This window comes from Cyphomyrmex costatus, unplaced genomic scaffold (assembly GCF_001594065.2).
Source record: "Cyphomyrmex costatus isolate MS0001 unplaced genomic scaffold, Ccosl1.0 scaffold135, whole genome shotgun sequence".
In the NCBI taxonomy this organism is placed as follows: domain Eukaryota; kingdom Metazoa; phylum Arthropoda; class Insecta; order Hymenoptera; family Formicidae; genus Cyphomyrmex; species Cyphomyrmex costatus.
The window spans coordinates 141,267-166,097 of NW_017275337.1; the positions used below are offsets into that span (position 1 = coordinate 141,267).

Genomic DNA, 24,831 nt, shown 5'->3' on the forward strand with positions numbered 1-24,831 from the left:
GGCGCGTGCGGCGGCGTCTCGCCCTTTTCTTTTCTCCCTCGTTACATAGATTTTACATCCGATTCTTTTCTTCTTCGTCGTATGAACAATTTTATTAAATTGTCTTGTTAAATGTGTTTCTTACACAAATTAGTAAAATTTTCATTACAAATCAATTAAAAGACTATCCGAATCCTATCAGAAATCCTAAAGACGCGTCTCTGTTTAAATGCTTAATTAATTCTTGTATAATAATTACTTTTCCCTTTTTTACAAATTTGAAATTCCTTTTCCAGGATTAAAATAGGATGCATTAATACGTATCTGTGAGGTGGAATTTATACCGAGAACGATAAAAAATTTCGAAATTGAGATCTTTACCATTTCTTATAGTTTAATATGGCGCTATATATTATCACTTCGTGGCAACATTTGTTTCATATAAAAGTTATTCGATACTCACACTATTTATACAAAATAGTAGTTCACAGACTAATCATTAAATAGCACGAAAAAACAATAACATGAAAATCTAAAAATTGGACTTAAACATCTAATTAAAAAATTATTGTTATATACGATAAGTTTATATACACGAGATATTGATGTAGCAGTATACCTATAGTGATATATCAATGACACATGAATCGTTAATTTGTTTTATTACTTTAGTAAAACTTTTATAATAAACGATTTACGTGTTATATTGACACATTATTATTATAGTACACACACTACTATATATCAATATCGCACGCACATACACGCAGTTTTAAGTTTTAACTATAATCATTCATATTTAACAATAAGCCTAATTCTATTTACATTGAGAAAAAACGTTGTTAAGTCAACAGGATCAATCTATTTGGCAATAATTTTATTAATTCAATTAAGTATATTAAGACAGTATTAATGAAACATATATATCATACTCTTGTTTCAATAATCAAGGTATATCTATACCTTAATTTATATGATAGTAGCAGTTGAGAATTTTTCTTACATCAATATGTAATCACATTAAAAAAATATTTTTTTTATTTTAATTGTATATGAAATAAAAAAGTCTCTTATTATTATGCAATTAAATTTTTATTTTATGCAGTTAAACTAATTTAATTTAACCAATTAAATTAAATCTATTATTAGTTTAAACGCATAAAATAAATTAATACAAATCAACGATATATAATATATATTATGTATGTAGTCAATTTTACACGAGCACGTTAAATATATAACTAAATATCACTTCAAGTTGATTAAAGTATAATTTATTTAATTTAATAATTTTTTGTATAATTTATAATCAGTATTTTATAGGCAAATAGAAATTATTTCATATCGATAACACATCTACTTAATATAATTAGAATATACTACAATTATCGATACATTTATCTAACACTCAACGATATATATAGTCAATTTCGTTACAATTAATACGAATGTATCTTGTAATTGATTAAAGTACTGATCTAAGAATTTTTTTATATAATTGTATAGATTATTTATCTATATACATATTATAGTATGTTATGTTAATTAAATATAATATAAATTAATTAAATACGTGAATCATATGCATTTGATTTATTATAGGCAAATAGAAATTGTTTTACATTAATTACAATCATCCCGTGCAGAAATTTTGGTCAAGCTTTGATATGGGCCAAATATAATCATGTCCTGCGACGCTCATAGTCATAGATATGCCCTAGTAAAGGTTTTCACCGTAAATTTAACGTCGAAAATTAAGATTGTCTGATCACAGTTTTCCTTATCAGGTCCTAATTATTATTAAATTAAGTATTATTGATAAACATCATTATATTCCAGAATATACACGACAAAATTATAATTAAAAAAAAAACATTTTTCCCTAAATGTGGAAATTATAATAATTTTGTGTTGTTATATATATATATACATATACATTGTGTTGTTATATATATATATACATATACATTGTGTTGTTATATATATATATACATATATAACGGTCATATATCCGAAAACTACACCACACATCCATTGTTTGACTTCTGCAATCCGTATAAAAATCGGTTACTTTAAGGATCCACAAACACTAAAAACGTTAGTGACTATGTATTTCTGACATATAATATTTCTGATCAATATAATCTTGATAGAAATTTATATGTAGTTTTTTTAATTGCATAATAATCATCATTAATATGACGTTGTCGAAATTTGATAATATTGAAATTAAGAGCGCTTCAAAAATCACCATCGTGCACAACTTGTTCATTTCGACATCTTGAATATCAATAAACACATGATGATATATTAAACATTCATTAAACATAGATACAAAAACGTGATATAAGAATAAAAATTTAGTATAGCAATTATAGTTAAACGTTTTAATTTTTTTATGTATGCAGTCGTATATATATATGATAATATAAGATATCCATTTTATTATATTTGCATAATACAAAACAGATTTTATTCATTGAAAATCAGTATACGAAAAAAAAGGTTTAATTTAAAGGACATATTCATATAATCGAAAAAAAAAAACTGCGTTTATTAAAAACATACATGCGATTTACAAGATTTCATTTGTAAACATTACTAAAATACTATTGTACAAATAATATTGTACAAAAATCTCTCAGATAACATAAGATTAAGATATCTATAAAAGACGCCTTTTAGATTACTTATGTAATTTAACTGTTATCTGACCTACGCCTTTAAAATGTCAAAATGGTAATACAAATCATTTACACCACAAGTTTTTATAGCTAAAATATTGTATATGATTAATAAACATATCTTATTATTTATATTTATGAAGTTAAATATTTATAATATGTATAAAAGTAGTATAATATCCTAATTAAGTAAACATTTTTTAATATGTTTGTAATTTGCGAAAAATGTTCCTTTAAATAATGTAATAAGAATTATTAATATATGTGTTTAAATGATATATCACACATGGATTTAATATCTAGGCACATATTTCGAATAGGAACAAGAAAGTATAATACACTAAGTATATTCATGGAATAAATATGTTTATAATATAAACGTGATATATTAAATGTACATGACTTAATTATAAGTAAATTAAAGTATCAGATCAGGAAAGTTTCGTCCATCTAACTGCGAGTATATATAGCTGGAATTGTCGATGTCTCTAATGTCTAAATCAAGCTTATTTTTTTAGTTTTATCATCTGTCAATAAAATTCAGTATATAAAAGTATACGATCAATAACATTGTTTCTTACTGCATCGAAAATGTCGAAATTTAAGTCAAATAAACGTCACAAAGAGTGTTAATCTTTTGCTTCAAATGGAAGAGAACTGCAGCTGAAGCTCATCGAATGGTTGTAGAAGTTTATGGTGATAATGCTCCTTCCGATAAAACATGCAGAGAATGGTTTCGATGCTTTCAAAGTGGTAAATTTAATATGGAGAACAAAGAGCGTTCTGGACAGCCAAGAGCATTTGAAGACAAAGAATTGCAGGCATTGGTGGATGAAGACCTATATCAAATGCGAAAACAACTTACAAAAGCATTAAATTGTGCTCAATCTGTTATTTCCGATCGTTTAAAAGCCTTAGGAAAGGTCTATAAGGAAGGAAAATAGGTTCCTTCATATGGGTCTTCTTAGAAAGAATGTGTCTATATGAACTGAAGTCAAAAACGACCAGAATATAAGACAAGACAGCATAAAGTGATTTTACTTCATAACAACGCTCGACATCATGTCACTAAGGCTGTTAAGGAAACATTGGAAGCACTTCGCTGAGAAGTGCTACCCCATGCGGCTTATGCACCATAGACTGTGCTCCTTCCGACTACCACTTAGTTTCGGTCGATGGTACAATCACTTGCTCAGAAACGCTTTAATTCTTATGAAGACGTCGAAAAATGGATCTCTGTCTGAAAATGAAAGCCTCCAAGGATGAGTCATTCTTTCGCCGCGGAATTCGCTTGCTGCCCGAAAGATAGGAAAAAGTCATTGCTAACGATGGACAATATTTTGATTGATATACTTTTTCATTTAGTTTTTTCAATAAAATCATACTTTTTGCAAAAAACGGACGGAACTTTCCAATTGACCTAATATATTTCAATAAAAAACATGATAGTTACGATGTACGTTTAAATAAAATATTTACCGATTTACGGGAGATCTAAAATGTAATAGATTCAACGTATATCAGTTCCATATAATTTTGGATGCGATGATATCGCATTTATCAAATATGATTTGATCGGTTGGAAAATAACATTAAAAATCGAATGCATATATACTATATGACATTTATTAGCTGGACAGCACAACTAAAATCATCGGAATAGATAGAAGTCTAAAAGGAATTGATATATAACATAATTTACATAATAGATAGAAATCAAAAGAAATTGATATACAACGTTGATATATCTTCTGCCATATAGTAAAAAATTGGATCAAGTTCTACTTTTATCCCACGGCAAATATGCCATTATGCCTTGTGTGCTGTGCAGGAGCCATTTTATACTATTCTAGCTTTCTCGCTCTCTTGTATTAATAATAAAAGATTGAAAGCATTTTGTATTTCAAATACTAAGATTAATGATTAATGTTATTATTTAAATTATGAAATACAGAAAGAGCTTTCAATCTTTCAATTTTAAATACAAAATACATAATATTTTCATGTACACCGCTGAAACATAAAATATAAAATCTACTTTTATTGCGAAAACTATGTTTTAAATAAAAGTATTTTAAATACATGCCCAGCCCTGTCTATGCATGTCTACGCACACGCGTATAAACGGATAATTTAAAGGAGAGAAAAAATTAGATTTTTGTTTTTTGAAATATTATTTGATTTTTTGTTCATTATTTGCTATTATTTTATTAATAAAACTAAGTATAAAATTTTATTTATAGCAACTGCTCTAATATCGCTTTTTGGAATCAGTGGCACTAACCAAACTGTCGGAAAACTCCAATATTAATGTACCAAAACCTGTTTTAAGATTAAGATCCTAATTTGGTTCGAAAACTTAATCAGATAATACGAGTATATGTACTTTATATGTAAATATACTAGTTTAAAGAGATTTGGTATTTTTTTTCGATATAAATATATAAAAATAACTTTAGTTCCAACGATAATCGCAAGTGATTAAAACGATATCAAGTTCTTTTTTATTTCTGTCCACTAGGATATCCAAAATCATGGTCGCAAATGCATTCAAACATCGATATTTATATGCATGATTGAAATACATTCAAATATAATTGATAAAATAAACATTTGCATATACGATTAAAAAAAAAAATGAAACTATTCGTAATTTTACCAATTTTTTTTAATATCCTTTATATTTCGATATTCATATTGACTTCTGATTACAATTTCAAGATAACATTTTTCAAGTTGTTTTTAAAAAAACAAGAAATTTTTTACAAAAAACATTTTAAATATTACAAAAAAGCTACTTTGTACATTAAACATCAATTATTTCGCGCGAAAATCTGACGTGCTAGTAAAATTTAACTTGTGGCATCGTTTTCAGCATCCAAAAATCTGTAATACCTTATTTGATTAACAAAAATATTTTTTGTAAATTAATATTATATATCTTTATTCACAGTTTGTTGATATATCACGAAATTCATTTATCGATATCACAATTTTATCGACAATGTTGAAAATGTGATATGTAGTTTTTACATTATTTTATTAAAATGATGTTGGTGCCGTTAGCATACGACGGTTTTCGCCTATCACGAAAAAAGCTCCTGTCATGACCTCTTTCAGGATTCTCTCTGCTATTAAAGATGCTCGACGTTTATGGAAGTTTGCGTAAAGGCCGCAGCACAGACTCTTGCATAACGCATAGTGCATAAAGAAATCAACCAATGAGAATCTTTCCTTCTCTTCCATTTTACGGAAAAGAGCAATTCCAATTAGTTGATTTTCTTAGATCTTGACGGAAAAGCGGAAAGCGGAAAAGCAGTAGCCAATCAGAACTCACGTTAGAAGTAAGTAGTACAAAACTAACAGAAAGTCTACCAGAGCGAGTTCTGATTGACTACTGCTCTTCCGCTTTCTGTTTTTCCGTCAAAGTGTGAACCCGATCTTATGCAAAAATCTGTGCTGCGACTTTAGACTATTATAAGGACGTCTTCATATTGAGAATTAAGCTATATCCACACAAACTTGCAAAGCTGCATAAACGCATGCATAAAAAATCCAATCGCATTTCCCTTATAGAGATGCACGTAAAATGTGATTGGATAATTTTCATTATGCATACTTTTATGCAAGTTGTGTAGATATAGATATAAGCGGGGAGCACAGCTTTTGCATAACGCATAAAGCATGTGCATAAGGAATTTCATTGGCCCATTTTCTTATGCATGAGTCAATAGACCAATCAAATTCTTTATGTATATGGTTTATGCGTTATGCAAAAGTGTGTGTTGGGGCTCTTAGACACTAGCGCCTCTGAACTTAAGGGACAAAACTATTTACATATATGTGAATTACTGATAAGTTATCACTTGTTCGTATCATAAGATAACTAAAATTAATATTTCTACAACAGCAATATAAAACCAAATGCACAATAGATACATATAGCGCACACACATACACATATTAACATATGAAATCAATTTTAACAATTTTTAAAAATATATTTTCATTTTATTTAAAAAACTAATAAATATAATGCAAAGTGATTTCACCATTTTTATAATAAATATTTATTAACTGAATATTTTTATTATAAATTATGTTCCAAAAAATGCCAATACTAAAAATCTATAGTGCACGTAAACTATTGATTATGTTTTTTAACGAAATTTGTAGCATTAAAATGAATCGTAGTCTACAAGCATAATGGAAACGAGGCCTTAAATTTTTCTATATGCTATGATTTAATTCAAACTTTCTAAAAGTAAAGATTATTTTTCATATGAATACTACTATGTTTATAACAAATAATTGTAACAAAAATAAAAAATATAAAAAAATCCAATTACATAAGCGCAAAAGAAGTTATAATTTTTTATCAAACTCCTTTTTGTTGAATATTAAATAACGTATATTCTGTAAAATAATAATAGCTTTCCAACCTAGAGACACAGAGATAACACAATGTAACGCGTTAACTACTACATCTTTGTTATTCATCATGTTGAATAAAAATGAAATAGTGTTAGTATCGCTTATTAAAAAATTCCCTGTTACAAAATGCAAAGAGTACAATATAAATTCAATATATTTTTAAGTTTGAAAAATTTGTTTACAAAAATGTAAATTCAATGGAGTAAATAACAATAAAATCTTAAAAATTAAGTAATTAAACAATAAAATATACAGAGGCTGTATTCGGGGATCGCGCTATCAGCGCTATTTGTATCATACTATCCTTGTTTCACATCTAATAGATGATGAAGATAGAATAACACAAATAGTGCTAAATAGCATCTCCCCGAATGCAGTTAAGATTAGCAAGTATGAATATAGGTTTATTAAGAGTGCATTATATGAGATGATTTCTCTAATTGCAAGGTGTACAACACATATCGCAAGAATTTACTACATATGGTGATGGTATACAAAATCGATAAGAAGAAGCAAAATCATTGCTGTCTGAATAATTTCTGACATTTGATACGCTTCTTGTATTGGACATTTCAGAAGCACAAAAAACTCTTTGTTTGTCACAAGCTAATCTACAATACGCAGCTAGAGCTGCTTCTCTAGCTTGGTCCGTGCAGTAGAATTTTCTAAGGGCAGCATCCATATTACCCAAATCAGTTAACTTCAATAAGGCGGTGTAACCGGATTCACAAATTGGATACAATTTTGTCATGCACTCTGGTCTACCCATGCAATTCCACATCATGCATCTATCTTGTAAACCATTTCTTTTGATGCATTCACATCTATACATTATGCTTGCTCGAAAATCAAAGAATTTACATGATTTAATAGATTCCTGCAATATTTTTTATCATTCAATATATCACATGCTTCATGAATAAGTTTAACAACATGCAATTTTATAAACAATTAAAAATAATATATTTAAAGGGGTCAGGCTTTTATTAATACGAGTAAAAACATGTATAATCTTTTAGGAAGAAATAAAAAAAAAAATATTGCTAAACAGTCGTTGTCTAATGAAAATTAATATTACTCACACAGTAAGGTGGAGTACATAAAGGTAATCTCTTAGGACAATATACTATTGGTGGACGAGATGGCTCGTCCCATTCACATGGTTTCCTATAATATACAAATTTAATAAATTATACACACACATACACTCGTTTATTGGTTATGATGAATTCAAATATAATCTTTTACCTTCTATCCATTGAACTGATTAAACATTTTAATTGCGCTAGTAAATCACGTCTTCTATCACAATTTGGGTTTTTACCATCGCACGGCATTTTCTTGTGCAAATTCTATAGCACTCGATATTGGCAAATTTTCTTCTAATTAATTTCTTTTTCTTTTTCTTTTTTACATTTGTATTTTCAAAAATTACATGATACTGATATACATTAAATTTAGGAATTGTAATAAATTTAGGAATATTAGTTAAATGACTTGTTGAGTAACATATTTGTTAATTTATTATGAACATCGAGTTTCCTAGCAACTACGTTTTATCTATCAATAATTCGAATATAATGAAAAAAAATTTGTTTATATGTATAAGATTACTGTATAAGATTACATCCTGTTAGATCTGTTTTTATTCCTGCACTCTCTGAACTTATTACCAGGGAATGGAAGTAACTCGTTACTTGTAACGAAGTTACAGTTACAAGTTACTTTTTTGGTAACTTTACTGGTAACTGCGTTACTTTCTTTTTTTGGTAACTGTAACTGTAACGAGTTACATTTTTTGGGTAACGGTAACGAAATTTACAGTTACTTTTGTCGTTACTTTGCACACGATTAAACACGGTTCGATTGGATACATGCTATCTATAGCGCTTATCAATAAGACTTGAAAGCCCTTAGACATTCGGCCGTTATGATTCAGTAATTATTTTACACTTCTATCTTCTATGTAATACATAGGACATACAAATATTTCAGTTTGCTGCATATTTTACAGGTTTTAGAATTACAAAATTGTGTTTAAAAAAAATTAAAAAATAAATTAAATAATAGTAAAATGAGAAGGGCTATGAACCCAAAAAGCGAAACAGTTTAAAAGACGATGACAATAAGTGTCGAAACGTCGTTTGTTTTTATCTTGTTTTATCTATGTATTGTTCTAATATATATTTATACATTTAATTACATTGTCATCGTCGTTCTTATCGGAAATAAACTGTTTCATTTTTGGCTCGTAACTCTTCTCATTTTACTTTTATTTAATTTATTATTTGAGCCATTCTACATTGTTTTTTTTTTTTTTTAAATAAAACTATATATTTGTCGCAGTATTACATATAAAAAAAAAAAAATGCAAAAGTACATTTTTAAATTGATTTTAAAAAAGTAACGGAAAAGTAACGAAAAGTTATTTTTCAAGTAACGGTAACTGTAACGAGTTACTTTTAAAAAGCGATAACTGTAACTGTAACTAGTTACATTTTTTACTCGGTAACGAGTAACTGTAACTAGTTACTTTTAAAAAGTAACTTTCCATTCCCTGCTTATTACAGCGTGTGCATTAGTTGATCAGAGAGTGCAGGAATAAAAACAGATCTAACAGGATGTAATCTTATGCATATATATATGTATGTAAGTACATATGAATGTAATTCAGTGTGTACGTGTAATAAAATTATACATCAATTTTATTATATTAGGCAAGCTTTCAACTTTTATAATTATAGCATTATTTAAAATAAGATACGATAATATTTTCAGAATGTAATTCGTATAATTATTATGTGTAACAGAAATTTAAAAAAATAAACTCACATTTATTTTTGCATAATTAATGTCACATATCATACATATCCAATGTTAAATTTTTATAATACATTATACATAAACATTATATTGCATTACGAAGTATAATGAATAAATTTATACATATCTTTTTTAATTTTTAATAAAATGCCTTCTTCATTTAATTTCGAAATTAAAACAGTTAAATTATCCATAAAAATATTTTCAGATATTGCAAGTGCTTCCAACTCTTTCACTGAAAATATTTGTTTCTTGTCTGCAGTTACCTTTCTTTCTAGCATCTTTATAAATGTTTTTAGCTGTAAAAAGAATCAGTTAAAGATTATGAAGTACTATGTGTTATACATAAATGTAAAAATATGTATACACACACACGCACAATTTACCTTTCTGTTTGTTAATTTTTTATCAGAATGTAATTTTGGTATAACATGATCATCATCTTCTATTGTATCTGTTATTGCATATCGTAATATATCTATTACGTCCAATGCATCCGATTCAGTTGCTTCCATACGTAATTCTAGTTTTGCCCTAGCCTATAATAAAATAATGTAAATTATCTCATATATACTTTAATTTATGACATAATATAAAATATTAAACCTCAGTTAATCGAATCATAGCTTCTAATTGTCTGTTGAATATTGGTATACTATTAAATTGCTCATTTTTCGCTCGAAGTTCTAAATAATAATTTTGTAATACTGTTGCGGCTTCAACGGATAATTTTGGCTTCACATATTCTCGAGCATAGGAAATATAAGTTCGAAGAATAGATTGTGGTATAATTTCAGAGGCCAATGGCAATGTCAACTTTTTTCTGGAAATATTTATTTCATAGATAGATTTATTATTTTAATTAAAATAAAAAGAATTACGATAATATTATAGAATGGAAAATAAAGGCTCTAAACGGTCAAGCTGAATTTTTAGTATTTGCTGTATAATAATTTTATGTGAATTTATACAGGGTGTCCCATTTTAATTGACTATCTCAAATATCTCTTTAATAGTATGTATGTTCCCGTGTGTACATACATACACACGGGGACATAAATGCCTACCCAATCTGAACTTGTCGGAGTATCGGAACATATTCAACTCAAAAAAAGATCACTTAACTTTTTTTTAATGAAATCTAGAAATCATTGCTATTAATAAAAAAAATCTATTCTATTACAAAAAAACTGGAATATCACTTTTTTTATTCCTTTTTGGAGGACTGAAAATAGTGGAAATCTGTCATTTAAAATTTTTTAATATCTCAACTAGAAAAGTTTTAAAAACATTTTTTCGCTATCTTTGATGATTTCCAAAAAAAAAAAAATATTATAACAACTAAATTTTAGATTAAAATATTCTGTATAATGTACAAAATTAATATAATTATTTCTTACCTCAAAGCACATTCATTATGGAAAAATAATTTCGTAACTTCTTTATCGGAATTTGCATGTGAATTAGTATGAACAGTCATGATATGTTTACATAATAAATTATCAAAATGCTATTACATGTAAAGAAAAAGATAATTATTGTACAAAGAGTCGTATTTTAAATAGTTTAGCCAAATATCTTAAAAATTGAGCTTGATAAACAAAAATGTTTTATATAATTTTATTTAAAAATGGCATGACCTTAGAAAAGGTAATAGTAAATTTTAATAAACACCTTAATAAATCTTATTTAATTTTCTCAAAAAAATATACTGATATAATAATAGTAATGTCAATAACACATAAATCGTTTGTGTTTAAAAGTCCTACTTGCACTACGACTAATTATCTTTAGAATGCCCTTAAAAGTTGAAAAAAATTTCCATTTTTTTTATTTTTATAAAATTGTTACTATTTCAAATTTGACTTTACCAACTTTATTTTACTTTGGGCAATAATTGTATCTACATATATTTTAAGAAATTTCTTTATTTTGTTTCAGGACAATGGGAGATCTGGAATAGTGTCGCGCGACATAGCACTCTCAAAAGTACTAGATTTGTTTTATAATTACAAAGTAAAAAAATCGACTAAAATTATTTATTTAAATATATAAAATAAATGTTATAGATTTAATTAAAAATAATTTTGTACCTTATATAAATAGTAAATAGACCATACAATAAATTTTAGTTAATTGATTGTGCGGTTTCTTTAAAAATAATTCTTAAAAACCACTTAAAAACGATTTTCAACAAAGGAATACCTTAAAAATCAATTTTTTGAAAAATTAATTTTATCATTATTTATTCCTCTCTCTCCAGATCACACATTAATTTTATCTATAATAAAACATTTTTACCTTATGGTTCAGTTTTCAAAATATTCTGCAAAATTGTTTAACATAGACTATTCTGTATAAAAATTGCTTTTTATATCGCACTAGTATTTTATTGATGAATATTTACCTTATTTGGTTTATCTAATAATAAAAAAATTAAATCAAATCGTGAGAGAATAGGTTGACTTATATTCAAATTTTCAGTTACTGTTTTACTCTTATCATATTGTCCTCCAATAGGATTAGCCGCTGCTAGAATTGATATTCGTGCAGGAAGAGAACATATTATACCAGATTTTGCAACAGTAATGCTTTGTTGCTCCATTGATTCTAATAGAGCCTGAAGTAATAAACGTAAAAAAAATTTATAAAACTTTATACTGTATCAATTTAATTAAAAAAATTATGTAATTTAAAAAAATGTTAAAATTGCTGAACATTATAATTCCTATATTATAGCGTACTAAAATATGCGCAAATAAATGAATGTTATTAATGTAAGAATTGTAACGTTTAGCAATTTTAACATTTTTAGAACAATATCTATGTTATTTTACTTGATGCTGAGAGCACATTTTATCAAATTCATCAATGCAACAGCAACCTTGATCTGCTAAAACTAAAGCACCAGGTTCTAAAGCAAAATCATTTGATCCCGTTTCTTTTGTAAGAGTTACTGTTAATCCAGAGGATGTACTTGAATTGCCACAGATGTATACACCTTTTAACAATATGTACATTTCCATATAAAATATTATACTACATAAAGAAGTTTAAAAAACTATTAGTTTTCTCATATATACCTTTTGCAGATATTCGAGCACAGGCTTGTAACATCTGCGATTTGCCAAGACCAGGATCTCCAACTAACAGAACATGTATATCGTCTCGTAATTGTGTACGTTTTGCATTACCTCCAAATAAACTCAATATCAGTCCAGCTTTAACTATTTCATGACCGTATATATTAGGACATAACGAATGTACTAATAATGCAAAAAGATTTGGTTTTTTATATATATCCTGTATATAAGAAAAAACAAATTATGTCAGAATGTAAAATTAGTTTCATTTTATAATATATTTAATATACAAAAAAGTACCTGTATAGCTAAATAATTTTTTAAAGAAATTTCAGAGCTCATAGAACTTTTATTTTGATATCTAAGCTTATTATTGATAACCGTTATTGCTTTCATGTACAATGAAAATGGAGTACCAACTTGTACTTTACTCGTACCATCATCGACTCCTAGAACCTAATATGTTATATAAAAAATGTTTTTTCGATAAATGTTAAAAATAACAGACCCGTCTTCGATAATTTTGATCTTGACATATCTATATACCTTGACATATCTATTGCCAATAGGTAGGTAAGTGTATAGGTGGGATGAAAGTCACTTTGCGTAGATAGTCGTGCGCCTCTGAGCAGGGGGGAGGACAGGGGAAAGTGTGGTAAAAGTCGTTTTACATGGAAAATCGTAAGCTTCGAAGCAGGGAGGGAGTGGGGTGAAAGTCGCTTCGTGCAGAAAGTTGTACGCTTCCAGGCAAGAGAGGAGATGGGGTGAAAGTCACTTCGCGTGGAAAGTCGTGCATCTCTAAGTAAAAAGGGAGGTGGGATGGAAGTCGCTTTGGCCAAATTACTCAGGGCTATGACCTTGACAATACATGTCAACAAGAACAAAGGTCGATGTCATTGAAGGTGGATCTGTTATTTTCAATATTTACTGTTTTTTTCTTTCTTTTTGTTTTTTTAGAGTATTAAATATATTTAAATATATAAATAATTGGTTTTTTTAATTAATAATAGATGTATGTGTCATTATTATAAATTGTTAATATGCATTATGTATATGATACAAATACGGAAAAGAATTTTTTAATATAAGATACAAGATATTATCTACAATCACTTTTCAAGAAATACCTTGATTATGCCTGTAAGTGTTACATCATCGCCAGGCATACAAATATTGACTAAATCATCCAGAAGTTCTACATCAAGTACTTTAGGTACTTTACCTTTATTCTCCTGCAGGATAAAGTTGTTACATATTAATATTTATACAATTTTATAAATATTTTATATCAAAACGATTAAATATTTCGTCTATATAACATTACAATATATTTAAAATGTATATTATCTTTCTAAAATTATAAAAATGTATTAAATATAATTGTTATAACATAGACCTAGTTTACACCCAGCCGTCCAATCCCGATTCACTTCGAAGTGAAGTGGATTTATGGAATGTTTACACCGGATTCGCTTTACTCCGCTGAGAAAAGAGGATTGAAATCAGTCCAAACTAATTCGTTTACACCCAAGAAATTTCACTTCACTTCGAAGTAGACTGCTGGGTGTAAACTAGGACATATTAAAATATAGAGGATGATTTTTAAAGTGTAAAAAATTTAAGGGAATACTTCTTGATCTATTTTGTAAAAAAAAAGATTCTATGAACATTTATATCATAAGGTAATGTTTCCTTGTAAGTCCAATTTAAAAAAAAATTCTATAAACATTTATCCTAAAGTAATATTTCCTTGTAAGTCCAGTTTTAAGAACTTCACGTTGCTTTTTCATGCAAACTGCTAATCTGTAGACTACTATTTCGTACAGATTGCACAACTTTTATATTAAGCTGATTAAGCATGTGTTTAGTCAGTTAATATAGACGACTTTAGAATCTCTTTAAGACATAGAAGCCTTTCTTCATAAAATAAATCAAGAAATACCTCCTTAAATTTGTTAGGAATCACCCATATCATAAAACAAAATATAAGATATTATTTATGCTTATCTACATATTTATATTCAGATTAGTTTAAATAAAAGACATAGAAGACCGTGCTGATCAATAAAAATGAATGAGATAGAATCCGAAAACGACGAGTCTATCTCTTTCTATCGAACGGTGTTATGGAAAAAAAAATGAGAGGGAGATGCCGTCTTCACATTCCATTTCTCTCATTTTCGTTGATCATACTTGATATACTATTTATGAATAACACAGAGTTCATTCTATATGTATTTAGTTTAAATTCCAAAACATATAATATACATTATTAATATATTCTTACTACAACATTATTATAAAAAATAAAAATAAATTTTCATTATTTAAAAAATTAATTTTAAGTATTTGACAAAATTAATTTTTAATCATTAATCTTATTATTTAAATATGTTTTGTATACTAGGAGTTGAATTACCTGTTCATCATTTAACGGTTCTTGAATTCTAATTATTTGGCATAAAACAGTTTTTGTGTAAGATGAATCTAAAATTGAATAAAATTTTGATATACCACAGATATCACATTTTTTTGGCAATGTATACACTTCTTGCCACTGTTTGACTAATTTTTGCAAGTGACACTTGGAACAGGCAAATACTATCCATTGTGCAAGATATCTTACTCTACTAACTCTTATTACACAGCCTCTAGTGGATATCAATTTCTCTGCAATCATTTTTACAAAGTAATATTTATTGTTCAATTGTAAGAAAAAATATAAACAAAAATTATATACAATAAAGGAATTAAAAATGAGCATATACCACGACGCTGGATAGATTTAGTGAAATTATATTGTATTTCGTAAAATATTTGAACGAACTTTTTATTATTATTAGTAAACGATTCGGCCTTTAATATGACCATCATCGGTAAACGAAGAATTAATTTTAATATATTATATATTTAAAAATTATATACACTTTCTAAAGAAAATCTATATTTTATATATATGATATATATATAAAAAATATATGCATTAGTATGTCCTGTGTACGTGTGCGCGTGCTGTATGCTGTATATATATTTTCGTATGTATGTATGTACATACATATATATAATATATATGATATATAATATATACATAAGGCGTAATTTTATGTGTTAAATTATATATATATATATATATATATAAAGTACTTACCATAACGGTTTAATTTAAGATCTCGCAAACATATAATTGGTTTATAATTTAATATACCTATTTTAACTGTTGGTAAATTGCTAATAGAATTCAGAACGTGCTGTAAATTTCCGTCCGGTACTGTCTCAAAAATTTTCTAAAATTATAATATAAAAAATTTGTAACAGAAACAATTGAAACAAAGCAAAAAATTATCTATCAATATATTATTCCTAAGTCCTATCCTTAAATAAGGAACTATTCAATATAAATCAAGTTTGAGTAATTATTACGAAAAGATTAAACACTCCCCTACATACGGAGAGACGCCAGTATCGAAAAAACTAACCTAACTTAACCCGTTTTTTTTTACTTGCGGAAGATTTTTAGCAATGAAACATGATTCCTTCTTTGGAAATCTTGTTTTTTTTGAAGGCATTATTTTGGAGACGTTCCATTGTAAAACTCTTGTAAAGTTCATGTTAAATAAAAATTAATAAATAAAAATTATTAATTAAATAAAGATTGTAACAAGAGTAAAAGTATTAAGAATAAAAAATAAGAATTATGTAAAGATATTGTATAAATATAAAATAAATATTTAAAAATAAATATAAAAGAGTGTAAATATTAAAAAAAAAAAACACTTTTAACTTATTTTAAAAAACGTGATTTGAACTAAACAATAATTAAAAATTTAAGGCTAAACGCCATATAATTAATTTAAAATGATACAATATTTAATAATAAAAAAAATAATACCTGATGAATACCAAGTTTAATACAATTTAATGTGTTCGTTGGATTCTCATATATTTCGTCTTTAAAATTTGGCCATTTTTTTATAAATTCATTATCACTGTACAATTCAAAAATGTCAACATCGAAAGACATTCCTGCTTCATAATTTGCCATTGTGCATAACGAAGATAGTTCTTTATGTCTTTTTATAAAGCCTTCTACAGCTCTAATTTGCTTTACAATAATACAGTCGGGTTTATATTCTGTACAAACATAATTTATTAATGTATAAAATCGATATACTTGTGACAATTGAATAAGCAGCGTGCCACAAGCATATGAGAGAGGCACGACATAAGCCAGATTTGGCCTAACGTAAGAAGAAGAAGAATACAATCCATATATTATAACCCAGACACAATGAAAAGCACAGGCAATAGGAACAAAGAATAACATATAGGCAAGATTTCAATCTATTAGAAATCATGTATCAATCTGTTGCTTGTTTCAGTTTCTAATGCTTCTTATCTGAGTTCTCAAGCATATGATGTATGCTCACTTTATGCGATATTTACCTTTATCAGAGAAAAACAATCTCCATCCATAATATGGAATATCTGCATTTCTACCAATGTCTAAATTATCTGAATTTCTATCAATGTCTAAATTATCTGCATTTCTATCAATGTCTAAATTATCTGAATTATAATTTGTTTCACTTTGATCTAAAATAAAAATAATAAATATTTATCTATTTCAAAGAAACAGAAAATATTATACACTTTTTATTCTTAACTTTTCACCACTAATGTGATATCTTTTAGGATACATTAATTTTTTTTATTGTAAATTTAAAAAAAAATACATGCAATGAGAAAACATGTTTTTCATAGTAAATATTATAATATAAATAGTGTCTGCTGATTTAAAATTCATTAGTACAATGAATATTAATACATATTATCATAACATTATATTGAATATTTTAATTAGCCTATAACTGGATTCATTAATATAACAAATCAGTTTATTAATAACAGTTGTGTAATATACAAAAGAACTAGTAAGAGTCAAATAAATAGAAAAACTTTTTATCAAATATTTAAATAAAACTACTGAGAGATGTGAAAATCAAATAATAAATTTTATTTTAATAAATCAACAAATTAACATATAAATCAATAGTTTTACTTAAATATTTGATAAAGTGTTTCTATTTATTCGACTCTTACTAGTCCTTTTGTATTTACACAACTGTTATTTTTAAATTAAGTGTCCTGTATTTAACTATCTCAGTTTATTTTAATATATTGTTAAATGTATCATAATTTAATATAACATTCAATTAAATCAATGAAAAGATTCATATATCCTGATATACTGTTTATACAGAGTATTAAAAAAATAATTTCTGTTTTTAAAGCAGAGGATTTATGCATGAGAAAACACTTCTCCAGCCTCACTCATACCGTTTTTCTACTGGAAAATTAGTGCAACACTAGTGAAATTAAATACAAATAAATTTATATATTTTCAGTGTTAATAAATAATTTAATTCTTTTAATACTATAAGGATATCACGGTAACAAAAAATATATAACTAAAAAATTATATATTAACACTGAAAATATATAAATAGATTTGCATTCAATTGCACTCAGTGTGCAACAATGTTGCACTAATTTTCTCAGTGGAAAAAGCTATTACATGTTCTCATGTCGCTCTATGCTACTGATTTGACAGATTTTCTAACCTAAATAGTCCATTTTAACGCTTAATATCTCATTTACACGGACAGAAAACGACATATTTTCTGCCAGATTTGTTCATTTTGTACAAAAATGCGTTCAATAAGCCTAATTTCATCAAAATAGATGAGTAAGCCTTCTTCTCATGAGTCTTCTTCATTATTACCGAAGTAATATATATGAAAAATAACATAAAAACTAAGAAATTAATTGTAAAAAAAATCTCAATACTTACTTAGTTCAGTAGATTTTTCGATAGTTCGCTTTCTTATCCGCCTTTTTTTAAAAAATTTCGATTTGTCACCCATAATAACCTTTATACATATAACGGTCGCATTCATCAGCGGACCACAGCAGACTCAACCACTCAACTGGACTCAATTGTTGCGCGCCCGGCGGAGCAGATCTGTGAACGCTCGCTGCTATTGGCTGATCTAAAAGAATATATCTTTCCAATTTATTGCAATTGATGACACAAGTCGACACAAGTATTGTTCTATCTTTCTTGACATTTAGAGATTGACAAAGATAGAATTAGTTGAGATACAAATAAATGAAAATATATATCCACTATAATTGCTTGAAGTCAAATTCCATCTGTTTGTAGATTCTTCCGTAATCACGCATGCTCCAGCATTAATCAGTATCATGGGTGCATCCAGAAGCACGACCGCTCATTGAGCTCAGTCAGCTCTTGTACCTGTTTGATTTATATTTTTAGACCTAATGGAATATGCCAATCAGATAAAAAAGCTGATTGAGCGCTTAGTGAGCGGTCGTGCTTCTGGATGCACCTAATGGCTACGTTTAGGGTGCATTCCACTTAACGTTCGCAACGATCGCGTGTATCATCTCATCCTTATTTAATATTCGATTATTACAAGAAGGACAAAATGATCCTCGCGAGCGTTGCGAACGTTAAGTGGAACGTACACTTAGTAGACTCAACAGTTATTGGTGTATTCTTTTAAATCATCCAATCAAACTTTAAATCTAGAAGAATACACCAATAACAGAGAACGCTCACTCAACTGTTGAGTCTGCTGAACGTAGCCATTAGAATATTAGAAATTTACGCTACTGCTCATATCGCCTCGCTGATTGGTTGCTGCTTTCGCTGTTTGACGCATACATGTGAATGTACCTTAATTCGCAGGGTTATTCCTTTCAGCGGACTCCCTCTCGATTCGGCATACGAGTGTCTCTTTCCATTACACGGAGTTCGGTCTCCTCTCTTATTTTATGGTCATAGCGAATGCTGCGAATGTTCCGCCATCATTGTCAGGTCGTCACTGACGGTTACTACTGTTACTAGTATACGCCATTTTCCTTTTATCGTTCGTTCACGATTATTTGGTCACTGGTAATCGGTACAACTGTCAACGAGGGTTCCACGTAATCCCACGCATCTTGGTACAGGGACCGAGGACGTAACGTTCAAGAGGGAAGGATGAGTTACGGTAGGCCACCGCCCCGCATCGATGGGATGGTTTCCCTGAAAGTCGACAATCTCACGTACAGGACGACGCCGGAAGACCTGAGGCGCGTGTTCGAGCGATGCGGCGAAGTCGGCGACATTTATATTCCCCGGGATCGCTTCACGCGCGAAAGCCGCGGCTTCGCGTTTGTCAGGTAAGTTCTGTTCTATTAGACGTCTCGTTAGAGATGTACACGTCCGCCATATGGGTAATACGTTTAATTAACCGCTCTCTTACGAGCGGTTGTATGCTTGTATTGTACCTCGGATACATTGACGCCAACGGTGATGGTGACGTCACATCGCGTGCATTAGTTCGCAAATCGGCGCGGCATTCGGCGGCATTTCACGCCCGATTGGAACGCTATACTCCTATATGCTAAGCTAAGGTGACTAACTACCTCAAATTAGAAGGAACACTCCTAAATTTTCAGTCTGTTTTCTGTGGCTGAACTAGTCTACACTTTTGGAACTCTTCTAGTGTGAGATAGGCATATATATTTGTATTTGGCAAAAACAGGAAAGTAAATTCTAGTGTAAAGTACCTATCATGGAACATGTTGGAATGAATTCTGATCGGAATTATTCTGTTTTTCCTAGAAAACACAATAGAAATCTAGGAAATAATTGAATAATTCTAATTGGAATTTATTATGATTTGTTCTATGTAGATACCTAATCTAATACAGGAATAAAAAAACTGATTTTTTTTACTCGTTCTACTTCACTATAATACAACATATTTTTAAGTCCCATATTAAGGATATTATGAATTATCCCTAATGGAAAAAAAAGTGTTAAACAATAAATGAAAATAAGTAAAAATAATTGTGAAATAATTTTTCAACTAACGTAATTATTTTTACTTAAAAACCTAGACATATTTACAAAATATATTCAGTAGAAAAGTATGATATTAAAAAATAATGGTCGCGTTTCAGTAGCTCAACTGTTGCGGAGCAGATCTGTAAGCTGCTATTGGATGATCTAAAAGAATGTACGAATAACATTCATGGATGCTCTCCGCAATAGTTGAGTCTGCTGAACGCAACCAATATGATTTTGTAACTTGACGTAATTTTTTATAAATTGTTATTAACAAATATAATAATATAATATTGTTTATGTGTTTTATTACCAAATATAAAAAATGATATCTATTAAAATTTAATTATAATATAATATTACATTTTTAAAAAATTACCTCTTTCTATTCTTAAGGAATTAGTCAACTTATATGTATATATATTGTTTGCTATGATATGATTTTTTTCAAACGATTTACTATAAAGTGATAATATATCTTTAATACTAGAGATTATTAGATTATTTTGTTAATGTACATATTTTATAATTTTGTATACATCACAGACCATTTTAATCAATACAATTAATTTTTTTAAAAACTATAATTTTATATTTAATATTTAAATATTGTACATGTATTTTAAGATAACTACATCATAATGTTTTTTTATATAAAAGTAATTTTATTATCTACATATTAGAATTCAACTGGCAATATAATTACACTGTTAAAAAGGTAAAAGTTATTATTTGATTTGATTCGATTCGATTTATAATGAAAAAACCTTGATTCGCACATCTCTAATCTGTACCTAAATACTTTTAAATCATTACGTAAAAAAATCATATAATTCCATTTAAAAAATGGAGGTGATTTTTCATATCTTTTAGCGCCTCTACCTACAAAAAACATGACCAAAATATGTCTCTAAACCGTTCCACCTCAAATATTTTTTTCTGTCATTATTATTAATAATTTAGATAAAATCGATTGTATTCGTTAAAATGGATTACCTTATACGTATGTATCTAATTGGATAAAAAGCTTTTTTTTTATTTAATTGAACGTAAAAAAACGCATAAAAAATTGTCATCTGTTTCATTTCAATCTGTTTTAAAATCTATTCTCGATTACTGAAAAATTCGCGCCCAATATTCTGGGAAAAGGGAGGGACGATATGTATCGTTATCGTTGGTCATTCCATTAGTACGTGTGCGTTCAGAAACGCTATTAGTGCAATTCGTGTCATCTTATTTCGTACATTGGACATAATACAAAAATAGAATACTAGAATAGAATATAATAAAAATAGTGCTAAGGTAAATGTGTAAGAGATTTAGACAGAATAAGCACAACAAAGAAACTACCAACGTCAAAACTGTATGACTGTGGCAGGACGGAAGTCTACCTATATAGAGATCAGGCCTCGATTTGAATTCCGAAGCGTTCTGATATTTTCTTCCTACTGTTATTTATTTCTTACAAATATATCAATTACTGAAAAATGACCCTATTATTATTAGGCAAAATGACACAAATTTTTAATATTAAGCTTTTAATGGTATGTACGACTCTAAATAAATTTATTATTAAATTACGCTTTTTGAGGCTTTCACGGGTATTTTCTTCAATTGTACCAGAAGGTTTTCGGGTTATCGCCGTGTCTTGCTTCATTATTAATGCCAACGTTTCGTGAACCATGCCGTTCCACTTCATCAGGGCGAGGGGTACGCTGATACTGAGCTGCTACCCTGAGGGACTCCCTTTATGTAGACGCTGTTAGGAGAAGTATGGGTGAGGGGTGGGGAAAGGAGTACTTCTTTGGCCTGTCGAGAGAGCAGTCTTCCATATCCTGCTTACATTATAACCTGAGTCTCTGTTTAAATTGTCTAGATGTTTCTGTATTTCCAGGGCCTCTCTATGCTTCCTTGGGAAATATTATGTTGTTGTGGCAATGGTTGCGTTTTGTCGAATAGTTTTCGATGTCCTGTCTCAATGCTGTGTTCTGCCAGGACTGATTGTGTGTTTCACCCTAAGAAATGAAAATCTTTAATATTTAATCTTAAATATTTTTATCATTTTGTCGAATATTCTCGAACCATGTTCGCTAATTGATATATTTACCTTGCATCCGGCATCGCAACGAACACATTTTTATGTTTTATATATATATAGCGTTTATACAATTAAAGAAAACAAGCTATTGAAAACAACTTTTAGCTACTCGTGTTGTGTCTGGTTACACTTGTACTAGAACTCATCTTTTTGGACTGAGTATTATTGAGTCCTTTCAAGGTTTCTGCTTGTGATGAACCTATTTAAGATTTAAATTATACTTTTTTGAACCTGCTCTTGTGTTTGTTCTTCTAGGATTCATTTGATTAATTTATTAAGGGATGCTAAATTGTTTGATCTATTTTTGGTTGAATATATAATTGCTAATTTTAACTTGTAAAGTTTTAAGAGGTATTTTAAGATTCCACAAAAAAAAAAGAGTTTATTTCTTATAATACTTCTGTATAATACTATTCTGTTCATTTCTTGTAGTAATGTTTAATGCAGATTTTTTATCAGTATCTCATAAACTACAAAATATCAGTTTTAGCCAATTTGAGATTATAGCCCTTTTTCCATATGATTAGTGCAGGATTTATTGTATAATTTGGAGGTAACATGCATACAACAAATTCGTGTACATTTGAATGAGGTTTGACATCAAATTTGCATGAATAATTCTAGTTTTTTTTCTTTTGTTTTTGTATCTACATAGTAAATATTACCTTTTTTAAAAAGTAAAAATATTCTTAATATAAAATTTGTAACCCTAAATCTTGTTTGTATAATGATAAAAATATTCATCTTGCTAGAATATAAGTGAGTCAAGCAGTGCTTTATGAAGAAAATGTATTGCATATATGTATATTAAGAAAGGAAATAAAATACACTGTAAATATTGAAATAATAAGTCGAACATTTTGAATATATTTTTTGGCAGATTTTATGATAAGCGCGATGCGGAAGACGCATTAGATGCCATGGATGGAAGGTTATTGGATGGTAGGGAACTCCGAGTCCAAATGGCACGGTACGGACGTCCGACGTCTCCGCATCGTAGCCGTGGAAGTCGTCGTCGTGGAAGGTGGGTTTTTGTTTTTATTTTAAAGCGTATAAATAGTTAAACGAAAGAGGAAGGGAGGCAAGAGGAGGGAGAAGTGCGGGATGTAACGAATAAATGATTTTCCAGTGCATATTTTGATTATTAGAAAATTTTCCAATTATTTATTTATAGATCACGCAGCAGAAGTAGAGATCGCAGGCGTTCGCGATCTCGATCCCGTAGTAGGTCGCGTAGCCGTGACAGAGATCGCAGGCGCTCTTACAGCCGCAGCCGTAGTCGCTCTCGTTCGGATAGCAAGAGCTCACGTGGTAAATCACGCTCGCGTAGCAAATCTCAGGACAGGCAAAAAGACAGTCGTTCCAAATCCAGGTGAGAATTGCCCCCGTTAATTTCAAGATGAGAAAACAAGTCTTCACGTTTTAATAAATTGTTGAAATGTTTTTCTCTTATAATTCATCAATTTGTATGTATGTTTCCAGGGACTGAGCTAATTGAAGAGTGTGCGAGAGGATAAGAATGATTGCGCGCGTATCCAACGAGTGCCGAATAATCTATATTGAGATTGAAAAAAAGGTATTCCATTACCCTCTATAGCAACACTCGCACGCTTCTTCACGTTCTTCTCTCTCTATCATTTAAATATATACGTGTTAAACAGATATATATATATATATGTGTGTGTGTGTGTGTGTGTGTGTATGTGTGTGTGTACGTATATATACATATATACACATACATATATATATATATATATACTTGAATCAATACTATAATTTCACATCAATTTGGATACATTAGAGTTTCTCTAT

At 28.6% G+C, this 24,831-nt stretch overlaps 3 protein-coding genes across 3 annotated transcripts; 1 reads left to right on the forward strand and 2 right to left on the reverse strand.

The window, feature by feature from the left end:
* Positions 1-7,386: 7,386 nt before the first annotated feature.
* Positions 7,387-8,614, reverse strand: LOC108782793 (uncharacterized). The gene is made up of 3 exons (XM_018551159.1): positions 8,346-8,614; positions 8,180-8,264; positions 7,387-7,974 (listed from the first exon to the last, which is right to left on the reverse strand). The coding sequence occupies exons 1-3, from the start codon at positions 8,432-8,434 to the stop codon at positions 7,534-7,536; spliced, it is 615 nt and encodes a 204-aa protein (XP_018406661.1). The 5' UTR covers positions 8,435-8,614; the 3' UTR covers positions 7,387-7,533.
* A 1,401-nt stretch (positions 8,615-10,015) lies between these two features.
* On the reverse strand, positions 10,016-18,779 carry LOC108782756 (DNA replication licensing factor Mcm2). Its single transcript, XM_018551113.1, has 14 exons — positions 18,662-18,779; positions 17,447-17,569; positions 16,893-17,134; positions 16,152-16,287; positions 15,423-15,673; positions 14,131-14,235; positions 13,304-13,459; positions 13,004-13,223; positions 12,758-12,921; positions 12,328-12,540; positions 11,321-11,430; positions 10,527-10,743; positions 10,307-10,459; positions 10,016-10,219 (listed from the first exon to the last, which is right to left on the reverse strand). Exons 1-14 carry the CDS (start codon positions 18,777-18,779, stop codon positions 10,016-10,018), a joined length of 2,412 nt encoding a protein of 803 aa, XP_018406615.1.
* A 1,107-nt stretch (positions 18,780-19,886) lies between these two features.
* SC35 (SR family splicing factor SC35) lies at positions 19,887-24,696 on the forward strand. Its single transcript, XM_018551149.1, has 4 exons — positions 19,887-20,251; positions 23,900-24,043; positions 24,194-24,391; positions 24,502-24,696. The coding sequence occupies exons 1-4, from the start codon at positions 20,070-20,072 to the stop codon at positions 24,506-24,508; spliced, it is 531 nt and encodes a 176-aa protein (XP_018406651.1). The 5' UTR covers positions 19,887-20,069; the 3' UTR covers positions 24,509-24,696.
* The last annotated feature ends 135 nt before the right edge of the window (positions 24,697-24,831 follow it).

Coding starts and splice junctions, on each gene's coding strand:
- LOC108782793 (XM_018551159.1), bottom strand. CDS start 8,434: ATGCCGTGCGATGGTAAAAACCCAAATTGTGATAGAAGACGTGATTTA. Junction 8,265..8,345: donor ATCAGTTCAATGGATAGAAG/GTAAAAGATTAT, acceptor TGTATATTATAG/GAAACCATGTGAATGGGACG. Junction 7,975..8,179: donor TATGTACTCCACCTTACTGT/GTGAGTAATATT, acceptor AAAATATTGCAG/GAATCTATTAAATCATGTAA.
- LOC108782756 (XM_018551113.1), bottom strand. CDS start 18,779: ATGAAGAAGACTCATGAGAAGAAGGCTTACTCATCTATTTTGATGAAA. Junction 13,224..13,303: donor AAAATTATTTAGCTATACAG/GTACTTTTTTGT, acceptor TCTTATATACAG/GATATATATAAAAAACCAAA. Junction 12,922..13,003: donor TGCTCGAATATCTGCAAAAG/GTATATATGAGA, acceptor TATTGTTAAAAG/GTGTATACATCTGTGGCAAT.
- SC35 (XM_018551149.1), top strand. CDS start 20,070: ATGAGTTACGGTAGGCCACCGCCCCGCATCGATGGGATGGTTTCCCTG. Junction 20,252..23,899: donor CGCGGCTTCGCGTTTGTCAG/GTAAGTTCTGTT, acceptor ATTTTTTGGCAG/ATTTTATGATAAGCGCGATG. Junction 24,044..24,193: donor GGAAGTCGTCGTCGTGGAAG/GTGGGTTTTTGT, acceptor ATTTATTTATAG/ATCACGCAGCAGAAGTAGAG.